This window comes from Carassius carassius, chromosome 19 (genome assembly GCF_963082965.1).
Source record: "Carassius carassius chromosome 19, fCarCar2.1, whole genome shotgun sequence".
In the NCBI taxonomy this organism is placed as follows: Eukaryota; Metazoa; Chordata; class Actinopteri; order Cypriniformes; family Cyprinidae; genus Carassius; species Carassius carassius.
The window spans coordinates 13,314,418-13,340,943 of record NC_081773.1 but is presented as its reverse complement, the minus strand read 5'-3'; the positions used below and the strand labels follow the sequence as shown (position 1 = coordinate 13,340,943).

At 38.6% G+C, this 26,526-nt stretch overlaps 1 protein-coding gene across 1 annotated transcript; it reads left to right on the top strand.

Moving 5' to 3' along the window:
* The first annotated feature begins 70 nt into the window (after positions 1–70).
* Positions 71–3,812, top strand: LOC132095128 (putative methyltransferase DDB_G0268948). The gene is made up of 6 exons (XM_059499906.1): positions 71–964; positions 1,063–1,223; positions 2,205–2,418; positions 2,730–2,833; positions 3,235–3,372; positions 3,489–3,812. The coding sequence occupies exons 1-6, from the start codon at positions 854–856 to the stop codon at positions 3,583–3,585; spliced, it is 825 nt and encodes a 274-aa protein (XP_059355889.1). The 5' UTR covers positions 71–853; the 3' UTR covers positions 3,586–3,812.
* Positions 3,813–26,526: the final 22,714 nt, after the last annotated feature.

Here is a 26,526-nt window from a genome sequence, read left to right as displayed (position 1 = left end):
CCTGAATGTCAAAGAAATTTTTACTCTATCTAGGTGTTGTAAACATTTTAATTAATCTTTCTTAACATCCACACATTCACAAACCTTTTAGTCCATAAGTTTGTTGTTCTTTAGCCTTATCAACATCTACAGATAAGCATTATGCCTTTCTATACTTTTCTTTTTTTTCATGTGCTCTCTTTTAATTTTGTAAGGTTTATCTATTATCATTAACACTTCTGCTTACATCACTTCTTTCGCAAAAGATCTCATGATTCTAAACTAAACAGAGATGTCTTTCAAAATCATGCTGAGGTCACATTTTTTTCCATGCCCTGATATTCAGTGATGTGAATGTTTTATATTTTATTAATGTTTTATTCAGCATGACATCTGGTTCGCCTGGAAACCTTTGATCCCTTTCCGGTCATTGAGATGTTTATTCATTTTGAAAGAACTATTGTCCAGAGTGAATGTAAAAAATCTTTGTGTGATGCTCAAGTCCTCATTAGCAAACTGGGCACATTACAGTTGCCTCAAAGGAATGTTTTAACCATGTATAAATTGAATTTGCATGGTTGATACTGTCTCTCAGTGTGGGAAGAAAGAAGCAAAGCGTGAAACCTAAGATGACTCCTCCCCTTTATATCCTCATTAGATTTCCTAAAGCTAGTATGCTGACTGTTTAAAGCAGATGGTCCTCACTGCAGAACACAAGATCCAGGGGGCGTGGTTAAATCCAGATCCAACTCCTCCCACCTTACATACTGTATACCTAAACCTATCCGTTTCCACCCCCTAAAGTCTCCAGCCCCTAAAGATGTGGGTACTGATTTAAATCCCTGCAGCATTCTGACTTGTACAGCTTTCAAAAATGGCAGTACGTTTGTTTGAGGATAAAGAACACGCAAACTCATACTGGAAGTACAGAATTTCTCCTTCTGAAGAGCTCATCGACAAGGTTCTACAGTTCCACAGGAGTAATGTAAGAGTTTTATAACTATTTGTTGTTTTTTATTCATCAGTCTGCCATCTGTGTCATTTCATTTACAATTGCATTTATTGTTTACTGCCTTTTGTCAGAAAAATTCAGCCAATGACCTGGCAGTAGATGTTGGCTGTGGGTCAGGGCAGGGAACGTTGCTCCTAGCACCACATTTTACTCGTGTGGTCGGGATAGACATCAGTCCTGCTCAACTGGAGATGGGGAGGAAACATGTAAACGTTTCAAACATCTCTTACAGGTAAGCAAACCTGAATTGCATCTGTAACAGCTTTTGTGTAAATCTTCTGTCACTGTTAAGCTTTTATCACCCAGACAGTATACAGTCATTAACACACAGCACTCACATTTAGCAACAGTTCTAACACAAAATTAAGTGTTAATCTGAAAAGTTGTGTATCTGAGTATTATGGAATTATGGTATATTAATTCTGGAACTGGGCCATTATGGTACAGTATTTCTTTCATAATAGACATCTCTGTTTCCTTGCATATGCACACCATATCAGACTAATCAAAGACAAAGATTTGTTCACAGAGTTTCATTTTTCATATGAATTACATTTCATTCCTTTATTCCAGAAACATTTATTCAGAATGACTTACAAATGATCTGCATGACTGTTGTCACGATTCAACAGCTAGAATCTGTGCTAATTTTGGGAGGACAATCTGCAGATTTACACAAAGAAAAAACCTACACTATAGTGCTACACTATACTCTAAGATGAAAGTATTTGTCTGAAATTCTAAAAGATTTCATAAAACAATATGTAAGGGGCAGGCATCCTATATATTACTATATTAACATCACTAAACTGTTACTTTATTGACATTTAAATATCCGAGTTCTCTGTGTGTGCATGTTTTACTTTTGAGTTGTATTTTTTAGAGCAATATATCATTATCATATTTGTTTTATTGCCTGTTTTTTTTTGTTTTTTTTTTTATAAAAATGTAAAGTGTGTCCAGACAAAATGACTCCCATTACGGTATAACAGCAATGGCAATCATTAATGTGCCAAAAAAAAAAAAAAATACACCTGCATATCAGTCACATAAAAGGTGTGGACATGAAAATAATGTCTCAATGGGCCTAAATGTCAAATATTTATTTATTTATTTAGATGTGAAATGTGATTATGGTCTAGATTTTGTTCTGTTCATGAGTTTCATCCATTGATATGCACATGCTTCTGTTTTACTTATTGGAAACACAAAGGGAGAGTCCAGCAGAAGAACTGCCTTTTGAAGATGGATCTGTAGATCTTGTGACCACCATGTCTGCATTCCATTGGTTTGACCATTCACGTTTTCTCCAGGAGGCTCACAGAGTGCTTAAGCCTCATGGCTGCCTTGCAGTTCTCAACTACACCATGGACATGGAGCTGAGCTACGGAGACTGCTCAGAGACTTTAAACCACATCTGTAAAGAGGTGAGAATCATAACACTGGTATTTCTGACATTTCAATGCTTGTCAGCTGTCCAAACGTTTGTGTGTGTCACACATGAGAACATTTTAGTGTTGGAAAAAAGTTGGAAAATGATCAAAAAATATCAAAATCTCTGCTCATATATAACCCATAGGTCATAATATTAAATAATTTACTCAACATACCTTACTCACAGCATTTAACAGTACTAGACTGATTAAACTTATAGTTCACTGTTTGTTCAGCAAATAGTTAATGAAACATGAAATAAACAAAAATTCTGTTACATGTGCATATACATCTGTTTCATTAGTTTTATGCAGCCCTGCATCCTTTCCGGAGCCCTTGCCTAGGTTCCAGCCCCTTTGACCTTTACAAGAAAACATACGACTCTCTCCAGTATCCAGTCAAAAAAAGGTAATGTAGTTTTATATAAACTAGCTGTTAAAATATAAACTTTATAGATAATTAAGTAGGTCATGAGAGACAGTTCAAAGTGCAATCAGTTAATATTTTTTGTTTTGTTTTTAAAGTTGCATTTTGTTATTGCTATAACCACAGTTATTGCCACATACAGTAACAAGGGCTTGTTATGCCTTGAGGACCTTTTATGTAATTGATGCTACATTATAAAATAAGAAGGATTTCAATTTGAACATTTAAATGTAATTTTATTCATTAAGTGTCCCTGGCCTAACTGACTGTTGCTATCCAGTATCAAAAAAAAAAAAACTGTTACTTTATTGTTGTTTATAACATGGATGGAATATTACATTGACCAATAAGAAGCCGGACTACAACTGTTTTTGTGTCTCTAGGCAGGACATTTTTTGGGTGAGGAAGCCCGTCCCTGTCTCTGGCTACATCGGCATGGTGGAGTCTTTCTCCACTTACCAGACACTCTTAAAAAAAGATCCAGAAGAGGCCAGACGACTCTCACAGGACACTGAACAAAGGTATTAGACTTAGATTTAGAGTTCTCTTATGTAATTTCTGTGTAATACATAGGCTACTCCTGTGTGTATCACATCATCTCTCTTTCTCTTTTTCTCACACCATTTTTCCTGTCTAGATTGTTGCGTGAAATGGGTGTGACATCCTCGGAGACAGAAGTTATCGTGGAAATTAAATACTTCTACTTTCTAGCCTGCAAGCCTGCAAATGATTGAGCCAAAAATTGTCCCATCCTAATTAACCATACATCACTGGAACGCTTATGATGTATAAATCGCAATTTCAAAAAATTTACCCTTATGACTGGTTTTGTGGTCCATGGTCACACATTCGAGAATGATCTACTGTGTTGCTAATTTCCATAGCCACCAAGTTTCATAACCATCAAATAAAAAGTTTCCAGACAAATTAGGTTAATCATTTTTCATATAAAATGAACAAATTTATTTTAGTTTTAAAATGTAGTCTAATGTAGGTTACTTTAAAAATCCAAATCATTACAGAATATGTGTATTCAGGTAATTTTCTCTTTGCAAAAAATTGCAGCCTATGTTACATGTTTGCCTGAATAAACGAACAGACGCAGACAAAAACTGTCCTTTCACTGACCCATGTACAAAGAAGCGATCATTTCAAAGTGTATTTGAAAGAGCGTCCACCAGGGCGCAGTGTTGTCTCGATCATGCAGCAGTATCTGCGCGAGAGAAGCAGATCTACCAAACATCCACGCAGCTGCCTGTGATGACACGACCAGCAATTCCACGCTACGGTGATTTAACACGGGCTCAATATACAGCTTCAAAACACAAACCGAAACAACAGAAACTGATAGTGACATTTCTGTGTAGGCCTACACTTCAAAATGTTTACTGCAATTCTCCGAAACAGTCCAGTGCTTGCTTGAACCAATGTTTTTTGAATTTCAATGAATGATTTTTTTTTCTTTTTTAGCTGTGAGGTTTTAAATAATGCTTATTTCTCTTTTTATTGGATTTGACAGAAATGATCATAGTTCTCTTTTGGGTATGCCTACAAGCCAGACCATATATTGTAATAAAATGTGTTAATGGTTTTGGCATTGTGTGCCTTGAGCTAGCTGATCATGCAAAAATAGCCAAAAGGGGAATGGAAAGAATGGATGACATCTGTGTGTTCAAATCGCTTAGAAAAGTAATGCACATCAAATGACAGCACATTAGACGGGAATGTAAGAGAATTTAGTATCTATGCTCATATGTGAGGCAGTTGATAGGTTACACTACACAAACAGTTGACTTAGCCTTATTCTTATTAATACATCAAGTATTAAATGTGTGATAAATCATAATATCAAATATATATATATATATATATATATATATATATATATATATATATAACGTTAATTACATTGATTACGTTCAGGGGAAATACATCATGGTACTCTCGAAAATGTTGGAAGACATTAACTCGGGGAGAAGACTAGTTCATTTTTCACACAAAAAGTATTCTCGTATTTGCTAAATTTAATTTGAGACACTGATGTCACATGGACTATTTTTATTGATGTCCTTACTACCTTTCTAGGTCTAGGAACATTTCTGTTGTGTTGCTGACTATGCATGGTCAGAGAGCTTAGAGGGTCAGATAACATCAAAAATATCTTAATTTGTGTTCAAAATATGAACGAAGGACTTATAAAGTTTTGAACGACTTGAATGTGAGTAATTAATAACAGAATTTTAATTTTTGTGCGAACTAACTCTTTAATACCTGATTAACGTGATTCAGTAGTTTGATATTTCCTAATAGCCTATTCGCTGTCACCCATGGCAACACTATATTATATCGGTCCCCTAATTATGGGTAATGGTCCATTGCAGCTAACTCTGCTCAAAAATGCAAGAGTTCTTCAGCTTTGTAGTGTGTCTGTATAATCTGTGCAAAATCTGAATTAAATATAGTAATATGTAAACAATATGATGAACTAAACCCATCAGAAACTGGCTTGGATAACAAAAGTGTATTAATTATGGTAAATTGTTGCAGTGTTTGTCTTTTTGCTAGGCTGCTTTGTACATTGCAATGAACACATTTTTGGTCATATTACTGCAATACTTTTTTTCTAAAGACCTGAGTCAATAATTTTTCTATAGTATGTCACAAATGTGGTCTGTACTATAATATAATAATTCTCTACCTTTGTAGGAGGTATGTTTTCCTCAGTACATACAAAGGAAAACACAATTCTCAAATTCTGCCCTCGTCTGAGTCGATAGGTATAGAATATTATAATTTTCAGTATAGCATGATCAGCAGATAGCAGAATCCCTTTGAAATAAACAGTTTTGCGAAATTAGACACTTCTGGCATATTTTGTTACTCGCCTCCACCCCCTTCTATCTGACATTGAAGCGTCCGAATACACAGTGACCCATCACACCCCACATTCTAATGCATTGTGAAATATTTTCATCCTGACTGAGCCGATGGGCCTGAGCTGTTGAATCATCTGCCCCTTCACACACACAGGATCTGAGACCTGGGCTCACTTTTCCTGTAGCTCTCGCATAACTAAATGTGAGCCCTAGTTTCTCATATCGGTGTGAAAATAGACTAAGTACACTTTTTGCAACACTAAAATTGTTATGAACAGTACTAAACATATGTAACAACATGGTGAACAGGTTTCTAAAAGAGCACTTGCAGCATTTTGTTAGATAGAAAATGCTTTCATTAAACAAAGGTGATATTTGTGTGGCTCAGTTGCATTTATTGAACATGGATTTTTAATTAAATAGGCAGTGGATACGCATTAGAGCTTATCTGCACAGCATTCCCTATATATGCCATACACCTTTTAATAAACCCAGTGCAGCTATTCTGTTCCTAAAGTTAATGAGGTTTTCACTTTCACTAATTTGCACTGAAATAAGCTTGGGCTGAATTTCTTCAGTGTGAGTGCAATTCTATAGTATGTCTTATGGATATTACTAGAAAATCATATCTTCTAGACAAAATGTGTTGTTTGTTACACAATGTACTCTTTTAAGGTATGTTAATCTCTTCATCTCTATGTTTTCAAATGACAGGATATTGTTTTCTAAAAAAAAAAAAAAAGTTTAAGTTAACCTAATAATGTTATTTCCACCATTCACGCTTCTTTCATTCCAAACCCCGTGTGACTTTCTTTCATCCTTGGAATATAAAGGGATATTAAAGACTGTATTGGTCACTCTGTTTCATAGAATTTATAATAAAAGGAAAATCTATTTGAGTCCATTTGCAAGAGCTCTGCCTCATCAGCCCCGACACAATTACATGTGTTACAACAGAAAATCATCTGATTGGCTGGAAGTTTTAAAAGAATGATGACGAAACATGCATAATTGATAAGATAATAGGATTATTCATAAGAAGTGACTTCAAGATTGCATATCAACAGATGGACCCTAGAAAAACGGATTTTCAAATCCACATCCATAGTTTAACCTACAGGTGCATATTCATATAAATATGTATTTTCAATATCTACATGATCTATGAGCTGTAGTTCAAACATTGAAACACATAGTATGCTCATCTATTATTATATAGTAGATATGTCATGTTATGGCTGTTGTACAGTATATAATTTGCCCAAATATTTGAAGTGTTTTTAATATGATGATAAAAGTTGTTATTTTTCATTTATCGTAGTAAAACCTTTAAAGCATAAAATTTGCAGATAAAAAAAAAATCATTGTTATTGTGCTTGAATTTTCAACAGTCCTGCTGCTGGGGAATATCATACCACCATATCAGATTAAATAAGAATTGTTTGTGAGGGGCAATAGCCCTCATGGGTAACAGGGCCTCATGTTCAAATATCCTGGCAAGGTGTGAAATGAAACACACTACTGAGTTTCTCATAGCGGCTCCGCATTAGAGGTAGTTGTGACCTTAGGCTCTGGTTACCACTGACCTGTGATGTACAATTTATTTTGCTTGTAATACAGCTCTCACAAACAATTCATCATATATATATGAAATGTAGTGCCTGCGGTGAGGTGCCTATGGGGAAGTGAGACCACTAGTGGACACCCAGAGAAACACAGACCAGACACTGTGACACTGCCTCCATTCAAAAGGGAGAACATAACAGAAAAACAAAATGGAGATAGTATGTAATATTGTCTTGTAAGGGTCCTGATATCCAGGACTGGGCATCAGGAGCACCGAGATAATTCACGGCGGTCTGGTATGATTAGATAATATTTTGAGTGCACAAAACATGTGTGAACTGAGTTTTGTGGAGAAAATGTTTGTCTCGCAAAGAAAAACGTATTTAGAGCGAATGAAAATCAATTTTGCATTTAAAAGAAGTTTTTGGATTTGCAGACATCCCAACCTGCAAAAAGTCATTTCAGGGAGGTATATATATATATATATCTCCCGCTTTCAATAAACGGGAGACTCCCGGAACTTCCGGGAGACTTGGGATGTCTGGATTTGTGCAGATTTGTGCAATTTTGCGGGTGCAACGTTTCACTAACTTGCTCACCTGATGCCCGTCCTCAGTGCTCTCTACATGCCAACAACTTTCTTGCTTAACACAACCCAGCACTACAAAATACACAATTCCAGCCAATCAGAGACGAGGCTTCTAAATTCTGGTTGGCTGCCCTGACAACCAATCACAACATTCCTTGCATTACCACGACAGCAGAAGAGTAAAAATACAGTGCATGCATACAGGTGCTGCTCATATAATTAGAATCTTCAAAAAGTTTAACTTATTTAAGTATTAACTTATTTCACTAATTCCATTCAAAAAGTGAAACTTGTATATTATATTCATTCATTACACACATTACACAGACTGATATATTTCAAATGTTTATTTCTTTTAATTTTGATGTTTATAACTGACAACTAAGGAAAATCCCAAATTCAGTATCTCAGAAAATTAGAATATTGTGAAAAGGTTCAATATTGAAGACACCTGGTGCCACACTCTAATCAGCTAATTAACTCAAAACACCTGCAAAGCCTTTAAATGGTCTCTCAGTCTAGTTCTGTAGGCTACACAATCATGGGGAAGACTGCTGACTTGACAGTTGTCCAAAAGACGACCATTGACACCTTGCACAAGGAGGGCAAGACACAAAAGGTCATTGCAAAAGAGGCGGGCTGTTCACAGAGCTCTGTGTCCAAGCACATTAATAGAGAGACGAAGGGAAGGAGAAGATGTGGTAGAAAAAAGTGTACAAGCAATGGGGATAACCGTAACCCTGGAGAGGATTGTGAAAACAAACCCATTCAAAAATGTGGGGGAGATTCACAAAGAGTGGACTGCAGCTGGAGTCAGTGCTTCAAGAACCACTACGCACAGACATATTCAAGACATGGGTTTCAGCTGTCGCATTCTTTGTGTCAAGCCACTCTTGAACAACAGACAGCATCAGAAGCGTCTCGCTTCAAAAAGGACTGGACTGCTGCTGAGTGGTCTAAAGTTATGTTCTCTGATGAAAGTACATTTAGCACTTTCTTTGGAAATCAGATTCCCAGAGTCTAGAGGAAGAGAGGAGAGGCACACAATCCACATTGCTTGAGGTCAAGTGTAAAGTTTCCACAGTCAGTGATGGTTTGCGGTGCCATGTCATCTGCTGGTGTTGGTCCATTGTGTTTTCTGAGGTTCAACGCAGCCTTATACCAGGAAGTTTAGAGCACTTCATGCTTCCTGTTGCTGACCAACTTTATGGAGATGCAGATTTCATTTTGGCACCTGCACACAGTGCCAAAGCTTTCAGTTCCTGGTTTAAGGACCATGGTATCCCTGTACTTAATTGGCCAGCAAACTCGCCTAACCTTAACCACATAGAAAGCTATGGGGTATTGGGAAGAGGAAGATGCGATATGCCAGACCCAACAATGCAGAAGAGCTGAAAGCCACTATCAGAGCAATCTGGGCTCTTATAACACCTGAGCAGTGCCACAGACTGATCAGCTCCATGCCACACCTCATTGCTGCAGTAAATCAGGCAAAAGGAGTATTGAGTGCTGTACATGCTCATACTTTTCATGTTCATACTTTTAGCTGGCCAAGATTTCTAAAAATCCTTTCTTTGTATTGGTCTAAAGTAATATTCTAATTTTCTGAGATACTGAATTTGGGATTTTCCTCAGTTGTCAGTTATAATCATCAAAATTAAAAGAAATAAACATTTGAAATATATCAGTCTGTGTGTAATGAATGAATATAATATACAAGTTTCACTTTTCAAATGGAATTAATGAAATAAATCAACTTTTTGATGATATTCTAATTATATGACCAGCACCTGTTATTATTATGCAAGTTGATGTTCTGATCATATTATTTCCCAAGCAAATTTTACCAATTCCAAACGACATCAATCTTAATAACTACTATTAATCTTGTATTTAATCATTTATAATTGATACATAATTATTCATGAAGGCTGGAAGTGAAAAAGTTCTTATATTCAGTGCATAATTATTTCCAATTGAAAGCAGTTATTTTAAATAGTAAAACTATTTCAAAATATTACTGCTCTTGCTATACTTTGTACCAATAAATGCAGGCTTGGTGAGCATAAGAGAATTCCTTATAGGCCAATTAGATGTCACAACCTCCATTAACATATTGTCCTGAACTTCACATCCAGAGAGGTTAGTTAATCATATTAAGAGGTTTTAAAGGTACACTAGAAAAACAAAACAAAAAAACACAGAGCACTGTTTAACTCCAAAGAAAATCAATGGCCCTATTTCCACCAAACATGTTTTTGGTGATAATTGTCACTAATTGTCATTACTGTTTCCTGATGTTAAGATGCCTCTCAGATATGTCTTCTTTTACCACTTGCATTTGAAGTTTAAGACTTTGCATTTGAAGCAAAAATATATCAATAAGGTTATTTTCAGATTTTTGTATATAAATATAATATTCAAATTTTATATTAAACAAGAGGAATCACATTCATATATTCATTAGTCTGACTTTGTAAAGAAAGCAGAACATAATCACTGAGTGATAAATCAAAATTTAAGACAAAATTATTCTCACTGTAGCAGTGGTGCTCAATGCTGCTCATTCTAATCATTAATATTAATGCATTTTTTATTGTACCCAAAATAACAATTTCATCTTAATTACCAATGTAATAGCCAAGAGATTGTCTACTTAAAACAATGAAGCATGGTTTACTAGATTAGGGCCTTTAGCACTGCAGGAACCTTTTCACAGTACCAGAATTAATTGTGGAACTACCCACTTTTGGGTGTTTTAGTACCGGACTGCCTTTTTCGAGAACCAAATTAGCTCTTACTCCAGAGCAGGGTCTAACCAGCACAACTCGTACTAACGTGACATAAGTAGACATTGATTGGCCAGACGCATTTGAAAACGCCCTCACCCGCCATGATTTAAAATGGTGTGTAACATACTGTAAACATTGTGTCAGCTTATTTTGCAAGTATGATGTACAGGGATAAATATACGGATGCTGAAGTACAGGCACTAGTAGCAAATGTAGCACTGCCAGTTGTCGTTGGAGATTCTTAATCCTCCTTTCCGTTCTTTCAATAGCTTTACGTATACATCAACATTTCCATGTCCATTATTGTGAAACAAAAACACAGCTCCAATCACAGCATCCTCCATCCTCCTGTTGTTAATGTTTGTTCTCCTTCTTTGTTAATGTTGTTGTTGAATGCCGTGCACAAATGACATCGCTGTTGACCGGTTTACGTCACATCCTATACACACAGTCGGTGTGAATGCAACCTTTTAAATGGTACTGGGAAATAGTTCACGCAAAATCATTCCAGAACTTTAGTATTGTACATTTAGTTCTGGAACTAAAGCAGTGAGAAAGGCCCTATAAAGATGAATGCTTCAGGCTTAATTAAACACCAAGTTGCGGCCTGAAAAAGTAGTTGGTCTAAAGTTCATAAGAACCACAGATGGACCACAACAATCTGACACATTTTAAACAAACAAAAGCAGGTTGTTGTCTATTCAGGGATTTTGAGTAGGCTAGGTCAAGCTGTAAATGCATTGTCTACAATTATTGTGGCTCTTATTGTCATTTGAAAAGCATTAATTTGTAGCCCTAATTGCTTGCCTATGGATCCCTTTTTAAGTTTGTTGTAGTTATTTTTTGATTAAAGAAAACCTAATGACTAGTAGCAGAGGAGACAGAAGGTCTGCTATAAGATAATTGGAAAGTAAAGGCACATTGATGCAGAAATGTCACACCCTGTGTTACACAAAACACATCATTGTGCACCAGTCACAAACCCATCATCCAACACTTAAGCATTCTGCTGCCATTTTGCATGTGAACTTTTGAACTTAATTTTTATTTTGTAAATGTGCTAGATTTTGTTTGTTTGTTTGTTTGCTTCTGAGTTCATGAACTTTTGTGTTGAAAGAAGCAGGTTCAGATATGATGCTGCTTTTGTTAAGAGTTACTCGTCTTTGTCCATTGGCCTGATTTGTCTGTCTAGTGGAGTTCATTCAGTACTGCTAAGTGTGTCAAAATTTGATGTTGTTTGTTTAGGAATGCATGTATTTAATTGCTTGTTAGTTCACATTAACCTGGACTTGAACTTTGCAGGCATGATTCATAACAGTTTGGAATACAGTTTGCTAGACTCTCAAATTGTTCACTGTGCCTAAAAAGTTATATTCTGTTGTTGATACAATGGATGACATCCATCCATTCTGACATCCACTGTTACAGAAAGCAAGATAATTTATTAGCATTATTTATAAAAGTGTCATAGTATTTTTTCTTGTTTTATATGTATAGTTTCTGTTTTTCAGTGTATGGACAGACCAATGTTTTCAATAATTTCCTTTGTTTTCCACACAAAATGTGACCTTTTTATGCTGTTCCATGTTTGTGTAACACGTTTTCAAGGTGTATATCAACTCCATGTCGTTTTTTTTTTTCAAGTCAATCACCTGCTGCCATTGATGTACAATAAGATTTTTCAGCTTAGCTAACAATGTTAATATTGCTATCTTCCTTGTTACTCGAGTTAACATGAGATGACGAGAAAGTTTGTTGTTTGTGCTCTCTGTGCTGAGAGAGAATGTTGGCACTATCCCGTCAGCGGATGGTGATTGATTCTTTCAGACACGAACATCCTCTAGGGATGTCAGAGGACTCTCACAGGTCTCTGTCAGAGACCATGTGCATGAAGTATCTTATAGTTTTCCACTCTTTCTATTCTTATTTTCTCTTTTCACTTAAAGAAGATTTCTTGTGGCAATCTTAGGTTGTTTTGATAAGTTTGCCCTAGTTTTGTCTCTTCAAAAATCTTTTATCTCCTGTGGCATGTACTGTGGGAACAGCTTGGTTTCCTCACTGCCAGAGTCAGCAATTTTACCATCACATGTGCAGCTGAGAGCCCTACATTTCAATAAACTCCACAGCAGGAGGCAGCCCTTTAATAGTTAGAACTCTCATTGCACTCTGTTCTGGGGTATCATTTTCTCCCAAAACATTCACTCTTTTTAAGGCTCTCTCACAGAACCTCAGGCAATTCACAAAACTGCAATTTAAAACCTAAATCTTGTTTAAAGGATATAGTAAAGTTTCTCTCTGGCGGACAATGCTGGCTGCTGTTGAATAGACTTGTGAATGAAGGAGAACATTTGGCTTGTTTTCTGATTCTAGTTTTGTGGTGTTCTGGGTAAGCTGTTGAGGCAGTAATTTAGGAGAGAAAAGTAGATTTCAATAAAATGGTTTCTCTTTGCAAGGGTGTCTAAAATCTTTTTTTTTTTTTTTTTGAAAGTGTTCATTCTTAATTACTGTCCATGTGATGCACACAAAGCACACTAGTGGTAAGGCCAGAAATTTTAAAGTAAATGGACTGTAGTTAAACAGGGTGGACCTCAGCGTCTACTCTCAAACTGAAGTACATCATTTTACAATACATCAGATCATTTCTTTTTAATTTGGACAGCTAAAATAGTATTATCATGTTTTGGCTGAAAGACAAAAGGCCTAAAATATATGCCTAAATTGAACATTTACATCACTGCTTTTACACTTTTGACCGTCAAACTGAGTGATCCTTATAGCCTTGCTGCTGAAGTACACTAATATTTTTTTTACTCAGTGTTAAAGTGTCATTGTCGTGTTCTTCTTTTTGTTAACATAGTTTCCTGGTTTTCAATATTTTATTAAAAGGCAAAGTAAAGTGTATAATAAATGACATGCTGCTGGCTGTATTTCTCATCTCATTTCCCATATCACATCTGCTCTGATCAGCTCTCTCTTGACACACTGTCGGCTAGCTCAGCTTCCACACAGCTCAGGACTATGACTCAAAGACTTTATTCTTTGGACCCCTTTGTCAGCATGTTTTTATTACCTTGCTTTTTTTAGATGCCCACCTCTTTGTTTCATGTGCTCCTTTCTTCCTTTTTTTTATTAGGGTTCTTTCTGTAGTGTTTCTCCACTCTGTTCAAGTTTCTTTGCTGCTGTTCAAATACAGTGAGAATTGAGAATTGAATCTGATTAAGTCTTTAGTGCTTTTATCCCCTCTTCATATTTCCTAGAAAATGTTTTGTATGTACGTTAGAGGGTAAGTTTGTGTAAGAGCATGTTCTGAGCAAATCATTTTTGTTTGGTTTTTTGATGATGAATATTGAACTAAACATTAGAAGGCTCACCTCCGCAGTTCAGAAACATAACCTCAGCTCAGGGGGTCGGCTTGAGATAACAGGGTCTGCGATTATCTCAGCTGGAAAAGTCTGCGGAGCACAGGCAACACCACTAACTCCCACAGGGGTCTTTGCAGTGCCAGCTTCTACACCATTATTTATTCTGAGATTGTTTACAGCACAGAAACAAACATTCAAATGGCCTCGAGAGGCAGAGCGGACCTGCTGACTGAGGGATGTGTCTGGTCACCTGCGTGTTCTTCCACAAAGTGTGCATGTTTCATACAGCAAGGGCTTGTGTGATTCAGTGAGCTGTCACGTTTTGTGTTTGTGTTAATGTTGGCTTGAGTTTTGGACTTACTAAAAAATGCATTTCTGTATTGCTGTGTGCACCTAAATAAATCATGAGAAGTCAATCTTTGTGTAAGCTTTTTGTTTTTTTAATGCTTTAACACTTTTTTTTTTTACTTTGATGTGAAAACTTGTATTCAAATGTGAAACATATCAAAACATTGTCTAAGGTGTGGTAAAATACATTATGTTGAAGAGGAATTGATGACAGAGTTTCCCCATAAAGGATTAATCGAAAATTCTCAAAAAGAAATTCATCATGAGTTCCATTATATCTTGTTTTGATGTCTGCTACATCATTTAAATGTGTCACAAATTAAATTTTTTAGTTTTACTTCAAAATAAAAGACAATTCCTTAATTGATCTGTTTGAATCAAATCATTTTAAAGATAAACTAAATGTTTAGTTCACTCCAAAAGACTTATTACTGCGGCAGAAAAGTAAATAATTGAGTACATTACAAAATGTTATAAAAGTTTTCCAAAAACACCCCTCAGTCGAGGCAAAACGTCTCAGGTTACGAATGTAACCATGGTTCCCTGAGAGGGAATGAGACACTGCGTCCTCTGAGGGGACACTATGGGGAACACCTCGCCGTGACCCGTGTCTGAAGCATACTTTGAAAAACGCCAACGTGTTGGCCGGCGACAGCCTCTGACGTCACTACCAGCGCGACTATAAATACGCGCCCGTAGGACCCGTCACTTATCTTCTTCGTGAAGCTTGCTTCCGAAGCATGGCAGGGAGCTAGAGGACACAGTGTCTCGTTCCCTCTCAGGGAACCATGGTTACATTCGTAACCTGAGACGTTCCCTGTCAAGGGAACTTCGAACTGCGTCCTCTGAGGGGACACTATGGGGAACAGTATACCCATGCCGCCATGCTGAGGGGAGTGCAGACCAGAATCATGGCAAACACTAAGTACCAACTCTACCATTTCACCGGGAGTCGCCCCTGGGGCGGTTCGACGGCTGTCTATGACATTATCCCTTATGGCCAAAGGCCTAAGCTACATACCCAACTTACCTGTAGGGCCCTGGCCCGGGTAGAGCTGAAGGCTTGGAATCACAAAAGAATCCTTTAAAGGGATACGGCTAAGAACCTAGCATTTTCTTCTACCAAGTCTTGCCTGTCACACAGGGGCTACTGCTAGCTTTCGCAAAAACTTGCCGAAAGAGCTGTCCCCACAGTACTCTAGTAGCGGCGCCCTGTTCTAGATAGGTATCAGAGGATACCTGGGTGGAGTGGTGCCCAAGATGAACGGGGCTTTAACCGACTCAAGAAAGGGCACGAAGCAGCCGCGTGAAGCCCTTACCATATAGGATTTTAGAAAGAACGCAGAGTACTAGCGTGCAAACTTACCACAGTGTGGATTTCAGAAAGTGTGCAAAGACTTCACGTGCACACTTACCATAACATGGATTTACAAATACTGTTCTAAGGAGGGGCTCTCGTGGCACTCTGATAGAGCAGCTCGTAGATGGAATGGCCCGGGAGCAGAACAATTGGAGGAAAGAATATACAGACGAAGCCTCGACCACATCTGTACCATGGCGTCCAGCCCCAATGGAGCTGCCTGAGTCAGAGGAAACCAGAGGGGATAGTGCGATGCTCTCTCGAGCCGCAAAACCGATCCACCCAAATCTGGCCAACCTCTCCTAACTCTGCTTCAACACCTTGGTGCAAAGGCACCATTCCCCGAGCCTCAGCCCCTGCCTCAGCAGGATGTCTGCTCTCACAGTGCGTCTCAAAACAGTATGTAGTACTGGAGCGCTCTGAAAGAACCGAGAATCAGTCTCCCATGAAAGGAGGACTCCGAGCTCCGAGCAGTATGCTCATAGGCGACCCTTTTTGAAAAGGGGAGCGCTGCTAAACTACCGCAAGAATTGCCCACACAGCCCCCCATGTTGAGGGGCGACGCTTGAGGTGTATAACAAATACACACCGGTTGAATGAGGCCCAAGGAACCCCGGGGCTAATCATCTTAAGAAAGGGAACGAAGCGGAGCGCGTAACCCTTACCGTACAGAATTTCAGAAAGTGCGCAGAATCTTGCGTGCACACTTACCACTTTACATGGATTTCAGAAAGTGTGCAGAGTCTTGCGTGCACACTTACCACTTACGTGGATTTCAGACAGTGCGCAAAGTGTTAACGTGCACACTGACCACCATGTGGTTTTGAGAAAGTACACAGGCTTAGCGTGTGTACAGAAAGGTTACCTGACAACCACAGTATGTGGGAGCTCACATTCAGAGAGACCTGTGAAGCCTACTACCTGATAACCACAATATGTGGGAGTTCACCTACAGAGAGGCCTAGAGAGGCCTACTACCTGTTACCAGATAACCACCTCAAGTGGAAACTGAAAGTAATATGGAACTCGATCCAGGGAGGCCTGGTGAGGCCTACTACCTGACAACCACAAACCTTGGGAGCTTGCTTTTTAGTGAAAACGCACAGTATGTGGGAGCTAAATCACCAGGGAGGCCTGGTAAGGCCTACTACCTGACAACCACAGAATGTGGGAGCTCACCATCAGAGAGGCCTGATGAAGCCTACTACCTGATAACCACAATATGTGGGAGTCCACGCAGCCCCTCATGTTGAGGGAAGCGATGCTTGAGGTGTATAACAAATACACACTGGTTGAATGAGGCCCAAGGAACCCCGGGTCTAATCATCTTAAGAAAGGGAACGAAGCGGAGCGCGTAACCCCTACCGTACAGGATTTCAGAAAGTGCGCAAAATCTTGCGTGCACACTTACCACTTACGTGGATTTCAGACAGTGCGCAAAGTGTTCACGTGCACACTGACCACCATGTGGTTTTGAGAAAGTACACAGGCTTAGCGTGTGTACAGAAAAGTTCCTAAGCATCGCAGAGGTGCTTGATCGCACGGGAGAGGCGAGCTCCAACCCTCAAGCGAGGGGAGCATCACCTGAGGCAGTACATACAGAAGAATTCCGCAACTACCACCTCCCCGGATGTGCCAAGTGGCCAGGCGGCCCCTCAGGGTGACCTGGCCGGACATCCATGAAATTCCCCACAGTGCTGTGCCAGTTCTGATGATCAGCCAGGCTCCTCGGGAGGGGGTGTGGGATGGACAACCGCAGAGCGCTTGCCTCCCACAAGCGGGTCCCACTCCGCGGTGGGTGTCGCGCCCCGGGGGGGCGGAACCCACGCGGTGCGGCCGCCTGCCAAAAGCCTGTGATCTTGGCCACCTAATACCAGAGCACTGTAAAGGAAACTCACAGAGTTTGTTAGTAGACATATAACCACCAGCAACATAACACCCATAAGCAGATAAAGAAAGGGTTACGTACTCACCCACCCCCTCCTGTACTGGAGTCCTGCTTACGGGGCGCCCCCTTCTGGTCCGGACCTTCAGTAAGGTGGTTACTATGAACATAGAACCAACCAAAAGATCATAGGTCCAGGACAGGAGCCTGTTATGTGAGAAACTTTCCACCTAACCTCGATCAGGTGGAGAGCTGGTGGCTACAGGGGAATTAGGCAGGGGAGGATAAAAACAGAAGTTAAAACAGAGGTTAAGTGAAGGAATGAAGGATTTAAAGGCAGCTGAAAGGCCCTCGCCTGTATCCAGGTCCTTCAGCAGGTCAGCCTGGTAAGCCTGAAGCACTGCCATCGTGTGCAACGAAGCCACAGCCTGACCTGCTGCCGCGTATGATTTGCTATTTAAGCGGGATGTATCCTGGAGGGGCTTAGATGGCAAAGAGGGAGATTTAAGAGAGGACGTTTCCCCCACAGAGAGATAGCTAGCCAGCATCTCTTCTACAGGGGGCATCCTCTCATAGCCGTTTTCGTGCATGCCTTCGATATTAGCATAAGTCGTATGCTGAAACCGATGGATGCGAGAGGAAAACGGCCTCTTCCATTCCTTTTCGACTTCTGCATGTAAGTCAGGCAAGAATGGAAGGCTCACCTGGGCTGGAGGGCTATGGTCAGACAAATAACGCTCATCGAGGCGACCTCGCGACGTTACTTTTCTGGCACGCTTCCATGGCAAGTCTAATTTTGCCTTGACGCGATCCATAACCTCTAACAGCTCCCCATACGCAGGGCAGGAGGATTGAGAAGGCTCAGCCTCAGCTTCTTCGCCACTCTCAGACATCTCCTGCTCTTCCTGGGTAAAACCCAGCAGAGCACTAACTTCAGTGTCAGAATGGGTTAATGACAACGCATCTTCCTCCTGAAGTTCACTCTCGTTTGCCGCCAGAGAGTGTGAAAGGAAAAGTCCCTCTCTACACTCCTCAGCGAGATCCACCTGTGATCCCCACGAGCTCATTCTCCTCCGTGCCTCGGCAATGGTGGGTCCTGAGCCGCGGACAAGCGGATCCTCGAAAAGAGAGACAAATGAGAGCGGAGCTTTTTGAGCAGATTGCCCCCTTGAGGACATCGCGCACGTGCTCTTCGCCCAAACAAGAGACGCAAAGAGTGTGTGTGTCATCAGGTGTCAAATAACGCTGACACGGATGCACACACTGTTTAAACGCCTTGCTAGTGGATGCCATGATAACAATAATAGATCACTCTTACCGTTTTGGTCATTTCTCAGATGCACGCTTCAAACAAAACAGTCAATGAAGACGAAGAAGATGAGTGACGGGTCCTACGGGAGCGTATTTATAGTCGCGCTGGTAGTGACGTCAGAGGCTGTCGCCGGCCAACACGTTGGCGTTTTTCAAAGTATGCTTCAGACACGGGTCACGACAAGGTGTTCCCCATAGTGTCCCCTCAGAGGACGCAGTTCGAAGTTCCCTTGACAGGGAACCACACAACCCTGCTCTGCATTTGCTCTTCATTACTCACATCCGAGTACTTGAGACCTTGTAAGTATCACATGGCTGGTCAAATTTGAGGACTAGATCTAAATGTTGCACAGTATGAGAAAGATTAATGAACTACATAATTCATAAGTATTTAACATTCCTCTGGAAGTCTGATTACTAGCCATGAAGTGGGTGTTTACAGACACTCTTCAGACCTTTGTTGTAAGACTGGAATCCTGTTAAATGCACTGAGAGATCCACACACCAAAGTCTTTTTTTAATTTCTCCAGCTCTGCCTTTTGGTGTTTGCAGAGGCTGCAGATTCAGAGGCCAGATTCTCACTGTATAATCAGCATATTGTGGATACAGGAGAATAAATCGTGCTTCACACCTGATTAATTACTGTTTAGCCTATAAAATTCTAACATTCCACCTGCAGTCTTATGGTGTATGTGATTGTGTGTGGAGTTTTATTTTATAATGTCTGATATTAATGTCTTATAGGCTATAGCATATATTTTAAACATTAATGTTTAGTCATATATGTTTTCATCTATGAATGATACACTTTACAAAACAATTTTTTCCATGTACAAACAACATAAATTTTAGCAAACTTTTTAGGAAAAGTTTTTTAACAATGATAAATATCTAAATGTGCATATCCATGTCTGACGTTTTACCAAATTTCATTTCCAGATGTTTAGATCCAAGTGATTTCTGATTCAGGAATGAATCATTCTTTTGAGTTGATTCGTTTTAATAAATTGGTCAAACCGGCGTGAATCATACAGTCGTTTGGAATCTTGTCTGAACATTCAAACCAATTATTCACGAAATGAACTGTTTGGAGAGATTTCACGCTCAGTATGTCAGCGAATAATGAGAAGAAAAAAAAAGATTCAAGCAGTACTCCAATGAAGATTTATATTAAAGTTAAACATCTTAACGTGCAGCTCATGAATTATTATTTGAGATGTTGGAGTGTCAAACGAACAGATTGTTGAGAGGGGGGGGGGGGGGGGTTCCCGCCATAAGTGGAGAAACTATAGAAATAAAAAAGGGCTTGAATTATGAGAGAAAAATATATATATAAGATTTGATGCAGAAATTTTAACATTGTGTGCACACCATTAAAAAGCTTGAAAGTTAGATAACAACCAGATACAATTCAGGATTAATTCCAATCCCATCCATCTTTTTTTAAGATGGCTGTCAAGTAACTCGCCTGAGCTCTTGCATGTCTTGGAGATGTTCTCTAACTGGAGTTGGAGTAATAATGATTCTGCTCATTTGTTAGGCCTTCACCAGAGAGTGCTTTAAAAGCAAAGTAGAGTTCTTAATTTTGGGTTTATTAAGGCTACATATATATACTGCATATACAGAATCTACTTTAATGAATTTTATCTCGAGTTGTCTCGGGGAGTGATGCGTTCAGTCGTGCATGTGCAAAATTCTAGGTTTTGTACTGGAATTAGTCTAGTAGGTCTCCTGTTTCAGTCAATGCAGTCTAAACCGGAAAGAGAATTGATTAGTTACCCTGGCAACAAATCTGTGTGTATATTTTTGTCTTTATGATTTTAAGTGTACTGACTTAATGTTTTAATGTTTGTATTGTTTAATAATTTTGTCACGTGATTCATTAGGCTATTCATTTATTAGTTTTTGTTCGGGGAACGGTCTGTAAGAAGCATTTCACATGTACAGGGTGAGCAGAGCACCAACGCAGGGTTAATTGTAACACTACAAGATTTAAACATTTCCACATAACAAAATTTAGCAATATTTCCTTGACATATTATCTCTATATAGAGAAAAAATGTGCCAAAGTTCAAAATCTATTGAAGATATAGCTGAAGATTTATTTAAACATTGCAAAGGTAAATTTCTGACTGAAGTAATTTTGTCATCTTGTTTTTTAGTGTCATCTGTTTATTATTTTTATCTCTGTTTTAGATAGTTCTGCTTTGCTTCTTATGGTTTTCTTTAGAGTGTTGGATTGTGATCCGTGCTCACCTACACACACGGAAGGATCATGAATGCATTTTCTGCGCTGTACCCCGCGATGAGTTTAACAACACTCACAGCACAGATAACAGTTCACTGAAGTGAGCCTGTTTTACGTTTATATGGACATTTCATATTTTAATGTCTGTAAACAAAAAAAAATTAAACTTAAGTATTAGTAGTGAACTTTAACAGTTGTACTCTAAAATATATATATTTTAAATACTTAATTTCTGTCATATCAAACTTTTAATTAAGATTAGGCTTAAAGTAATGTCAATTGTTTTTAATTTTTTTATTTCAAATATTTTGGTGGGTCATGAAATGGATTATACTTGTCTAGGTGGGTCGTGGAATGGAAAAGTTTTGAAACCCCTGCACTAGACAGACTTTAGCTGTTATGGTGCAGACACAGTGTTACTCACCTATTGAGAAGAAACAAAGCAACCTCTGTGTTCAATCGCAGGCCTTCTGATCCTTGAGTTCTCTCCAGCACTGAAAAGCTGATCCAATATTTACACGGGTCCTACTTCTTGCATTAAGCCTTCTTTTGTTCTGCAGACTTTATCCTCTTTTATTTTTTATCCGCCATATCGGTACTTTGGTAGGGTACTTTTGATAACACTACCCTCAAGCCATCCTATATATGACTTTTTTCATTCAGACGAATACAATGGGAGTTATTAAAAAATGTCCTGGCTCTTCCAAGCTCTTTAATGGCAGTGAATGGGTGTTGAGATTTTGAAGTCCAATAAGGAGCATCCATCCATCAGAAAAGTACTCCACACAACTCGGGGGGAACATTAATAAAGGCTTTCTGAAGGAAATCGATGCGTTTGAGTAAAAAAAAAAAATAGCCATATTTAAAAGTTAATAACCCATAATCTCTAGCTTCCACTAACGGTCATATAAGAGTGTAGAGTTCCAGTGGATGACGAAGGTGTAGCATAAGCTCCAGTGAGAAGTGACAAAACCAGAAGCACAATGGAGAGCACAAAACACCAGTCACGAATTAGAAATACAAAATAAGGATTTAAAAAAAAATACGGTAATAATAATTTTTGGAGGATATTGATATAAGCCAAGAGGAGACTGGTTTTAATTTGAATGTAAAGAGACTTCTCACGAGACTATAGTATATTTTCACTGGAGCTTATGCTATGTCTATGTCCTATGTCATCTGCTGGAATGCCACTTGGAAGACCTAGGAAATGTATTATTATAACACTGACTGTACTATCACTTTAAAGCTTCCAATGCTTTGGCCAAAAATATGTTTACATGTGTGTAGAAAGTCTGTTAATAAGTCTGTTTGCTTTTAGCGAATGGTTTGGTCTTGTATTTAATTTGTTGTTAATTTTCTCTTGCCTTTCCTGTTCATTATTTACAAAGAGGATTTACGTGCAGGCAATATCTCTAATTGCAGTGGAGAAATGTTATGGGACCCTTGTTGAACACTGGACATTTTATGTTGCCAACTGTGTGTGCTTTATTTTTACAGTAGAGCAAATAGGACTAAGTTTTTTAGCACACTTTGTAATAGCACCACACTCTGTGACCTTTTATTTCAAAGTTTGCCCCTTCCTGAATTAGAACCTGAGACTCTCATGTCAACAGCCTCTCATAAATCCCTGAACTACTAGAATATGACATTGTTTCTTTGCCCCCGTTTTGCTTTTGTGTTGGTGGAAAAAGAGATTGAATTTTCATTTTGTTCTTGCTTAAAAGCTTAACGCAGTTTTTAGAAAAGTTATACATTCTTAAAGTCAGTTCACATCATGTGAAAGTCAGTCCTACCCCTCAGGCACAGATCTTTCTTAATGCTGCTTCTTCTCTTTCTTTAAAGAGCTCTTTATGCACGATTGCATTACATTTTCACATTCCACGAATGAATAATTGAGGTCCCAGTGCACAGACTTATAATTATGGTTCCCTCAGAGGGGGAAGAATGTCCCACATGTCTCTGAAGACCTGCCAGAACGGCTCAGTGAGATGCAGAGCTGGGATTTCATGCATTTAAATGCAGTGTATTTAGGGGCTGTGACTGCAGAGCTGTCACTGCAGGCTGCTTTAGAGGAGCGATGTCGTTTTGCCGTACTGTCAGCACTAGTAATGTGTGAGGGCCCTCCACTATAATGTAGAACCATGCATAGTTCAGTGTCAGGCTGTGTTTGCTGAGCGGCAGTGGAGCTTACGTGATCCAGTCCTGGTGCAAAACAATTATGCTGTTCTTTAAGCTTGAGTGGTCTTCACTGCCGTGTGTATTGCACTTTGAAGAGTAGCTCTGAAATTAGTGGGAGTATTTAAAAGCAATTTCAGTATTAAAGTATGTCTGTTTAAAATTTTCCAAATACAAAAATCACAAATCCAGAGTAGTTGTGATACCAGTGGAATAAATATTAAGCCATTGTGTGAGTATGAGTAAACAGCATACATACAGTGTACTCGTACGGTGATATACGGTGATATACTACATACTGCATATACATTATAGAGCAGTTCTCATCTGCTTGATTGCTTTATCATTGCAAAATGATAAATCGCAAATTACATTAACACTCAGCTCTAATCTGCTAAACAGTACTAAAAGGCATGAAGATATTAAGATATAAACATTACCATCATGATCTTCTGTAAATACAGTGCCTTGCAAAAGTATTTATACCCCTTAATTGTTTTCATGTTTTGTCAAGTTGCTGCCTTATGTTAAACTGCTTTAATTTACCCTCACCCCACCCCCACATCAATCTCAATACACCATAATGGTAAAGCAAGAAATTGGTTTTTAACATCTTTGCAAATGTATTAAAAATAAAAAAAACTTAAACGATTCCATTGCATAAGTATTCATATCTGGGACAGTTGAAATTTAGCTCAGGAGTATTCATATTGCTTGTAGATGTTACTACACTTCGAGTAAAGTTAACCTGTGGCAAATTCAATTGAATGGGCATGATTTGCAAAGGCACACTCATCTTAATAAAAGGTCTAAATGATGATAATGCATATCAGAGCAAAAACCAAACCCTGAAGTCTAAAGAAACGCATGTAGAGCTCAGAAACAGGTTTGCTTCAAGCCACACATCTGGGGAAGGGAAAAAAAATACATTGAAGTTTCAAAGAAGAATGTAGTCTCTGTTACCCTTAATGGAAGAAGTTTGAAACCACCAGGACTGATGGAGAACGGCTTTGGTTAGTGTGATCATATGTGGATATAGGAGAAATCTACAGAAGGACAAACATCACTGAAACACTCCACTGATCTGGGTTTTATGGCAGTGTGGCCAAACTCAATCCTCTCCTCAGTGAAGACAGATGAAAACACACTTGGAATTAGCAAAAATCACCCAAAGGACCCTTAGATGCTGAGAAACAAGATTCTTTGTTCTGGTGAACCTCGATTCTAAGCATCATGTTTGAAGGAAACCAGCTCTGCTCATTTCCTGCAGAGTACCATCTCGAAAGTAAAGTGACAGACAAAACCTGACAGAGCTTGAGAGGTGAGGAGAAGAATGACAGATAATTGCCAAATGCCGATGAGCAAAGCTTGTCTTATCAAAAAGAAACTGTAAAGGCTTGAAACTGTAAAGGTGCTTTAGCTAAATATTTAGTTTGAATATTTATGCAATGTACTTCAGTTTTTTTATTTCTAATAAATTTACGAAGTTGTGACAATTCTGTTTTTGCTTTGTCATTATGGTGTATGGAGTGTAAATTGATGTGGGAAAAAAAGTCATTTAAAGCAGTTTAACATGAGGCAGCAATAAAACAAAACGTGAAAAAAAATTAGGGGTATGAATACTTTTACAAGACACTATATGTACACAGAAACCCAAGTCAAGGCAAGGAGTCTGTGAAAAGTCAATAAAGTCAACACTGTATTATGAGATTCTGACGGACATGCTGCAGAGCATACACAAGAGAAAGGCCAGGGGTAACATGGATCATCCTACATGTATGAGTTTGTTTATTGTTTCTGTCGTAGCTGATGGCTGCTCTCATGATGAGGCTAGTCTCGTATTTCCGGAGGTAATAAGGAAACACTAGCTGATATTGTGTCTCTGACAGCTGCTGTCTGTAACGGAAATGGATAACTCATCACTCTGTCAACTTATCTCACTCTATACTTCCAGTTCATATTTGTGTTGACATTTTTGCCTTTTGTACTCTGCTGAGCACCTCTCAGTGCTTAATACAGTCTCTGCAATTTCAATATAAATTATAAATCTATAGATCAAAGAATGAAGACCCATTTAGAGAATATGTCAGCAGAAGTGAATGTGATGAATTTTACATCTATGCATAAGCCTGAGTTGATATATTAGCATAAGTTATACTTAAACGTGGCATAAATTAGTTTATATTATAACTCCCATTTCTTGACATTGTTGAATCATAAATTGAACAGAATTAGGTATTTGTTAGCATAGCTAATATATTAACATGTAAATTCTGTTGGTTCTAGGAATATTCTGGGTTTAGTACAAGTTAAGTAGAAATAAGCAAGGGTTTCCTTTAATCATTCAAATTATTAATTTATTGACATTCATTTATATTTCTTTTTTACATCCCACAGTGGCCACATTTATAATTCTTGTTCTGCAGTCTAAAAACTATCCTTGACCTCCTCTATTATTTCATCAAAGAGAAGCCACTCATGTTTCCCTCAAATGAGCTTCAATGGTCTTTACTCATTATTCACACTCCATTCCCCTTTTGTTCAATACGGCAAATTGACGTACTTGTGCAAATGACAGGACTACAAGGTCATTGATTGTACTCCATGACCTTAAGATCCTTTAAAAGAAATGTGTGTGCACCTTGAATGACTCATTGTTTAAAGGGGTCATATGATGCTTTTTTAAAGATCATTATTTTCTGTGTTTGGTGTGACAGAATATGTAGCATTGCTTTAATGTACAAAAATATTTTTCAAATACTGTATTATTGTAGGTCGTCTATGCCCTGCCTCTCTCAAATGCGTTGTTTCTAGTCCCTCCTTCTGACAAAGAGCAGTCTGCTCTGATTGGCCAACTTACCCAGTGCATTGTGATTTGCCGATCACTGCAAGCATTCGTTGTAAATGTAATGCCCATTTCCATAATTGCGAGCTTCAAAATAAATGTAAAGACAGTTTATAATTACCTTAGTTTTTCCATCAGTTCAAGCCTGAAAGGGAACAGAGTGATGTGACAGACACAGTGATAAAGCTCGTATGTGTTTGCAGTACACAAGCCACGGATGGTTAAGACAGCTGACCCCACTGTGTGACACTGTCTCTCTCTCTCTCTCTCTCTCTCTCTCTCTCTCTCTCTCTCTCTCTCTCTCTCTCTCACACA

What these genes read in the sequence shown, in the direction of transcription:
- LOC132095128 (XM_059499906.1), top strand. Translation starts at nt 854, where the DNA reads ATGGCAGTACGTTTGTTTGAGGATAAAGAACACGCAAACTCATACTGG. An exon ending in TACAGTTCCACAGGAGTAAT is followed by an intron (nt 965 to 1,062) that starts GTAAGAGTTTTA and finishes GCCTTTTGTCAG; the next exon opens with AAAAATTCAGCCAATGACCT. An exon ending in TAAACCACATCTGTAAAGAG is followed by an intron (nt 2,419 to 2,729) that starts GTGAGAATCATA and finishes CTGTTTCATTAG; the next exon opens with TTTTATGCAGCCCTGCATCC.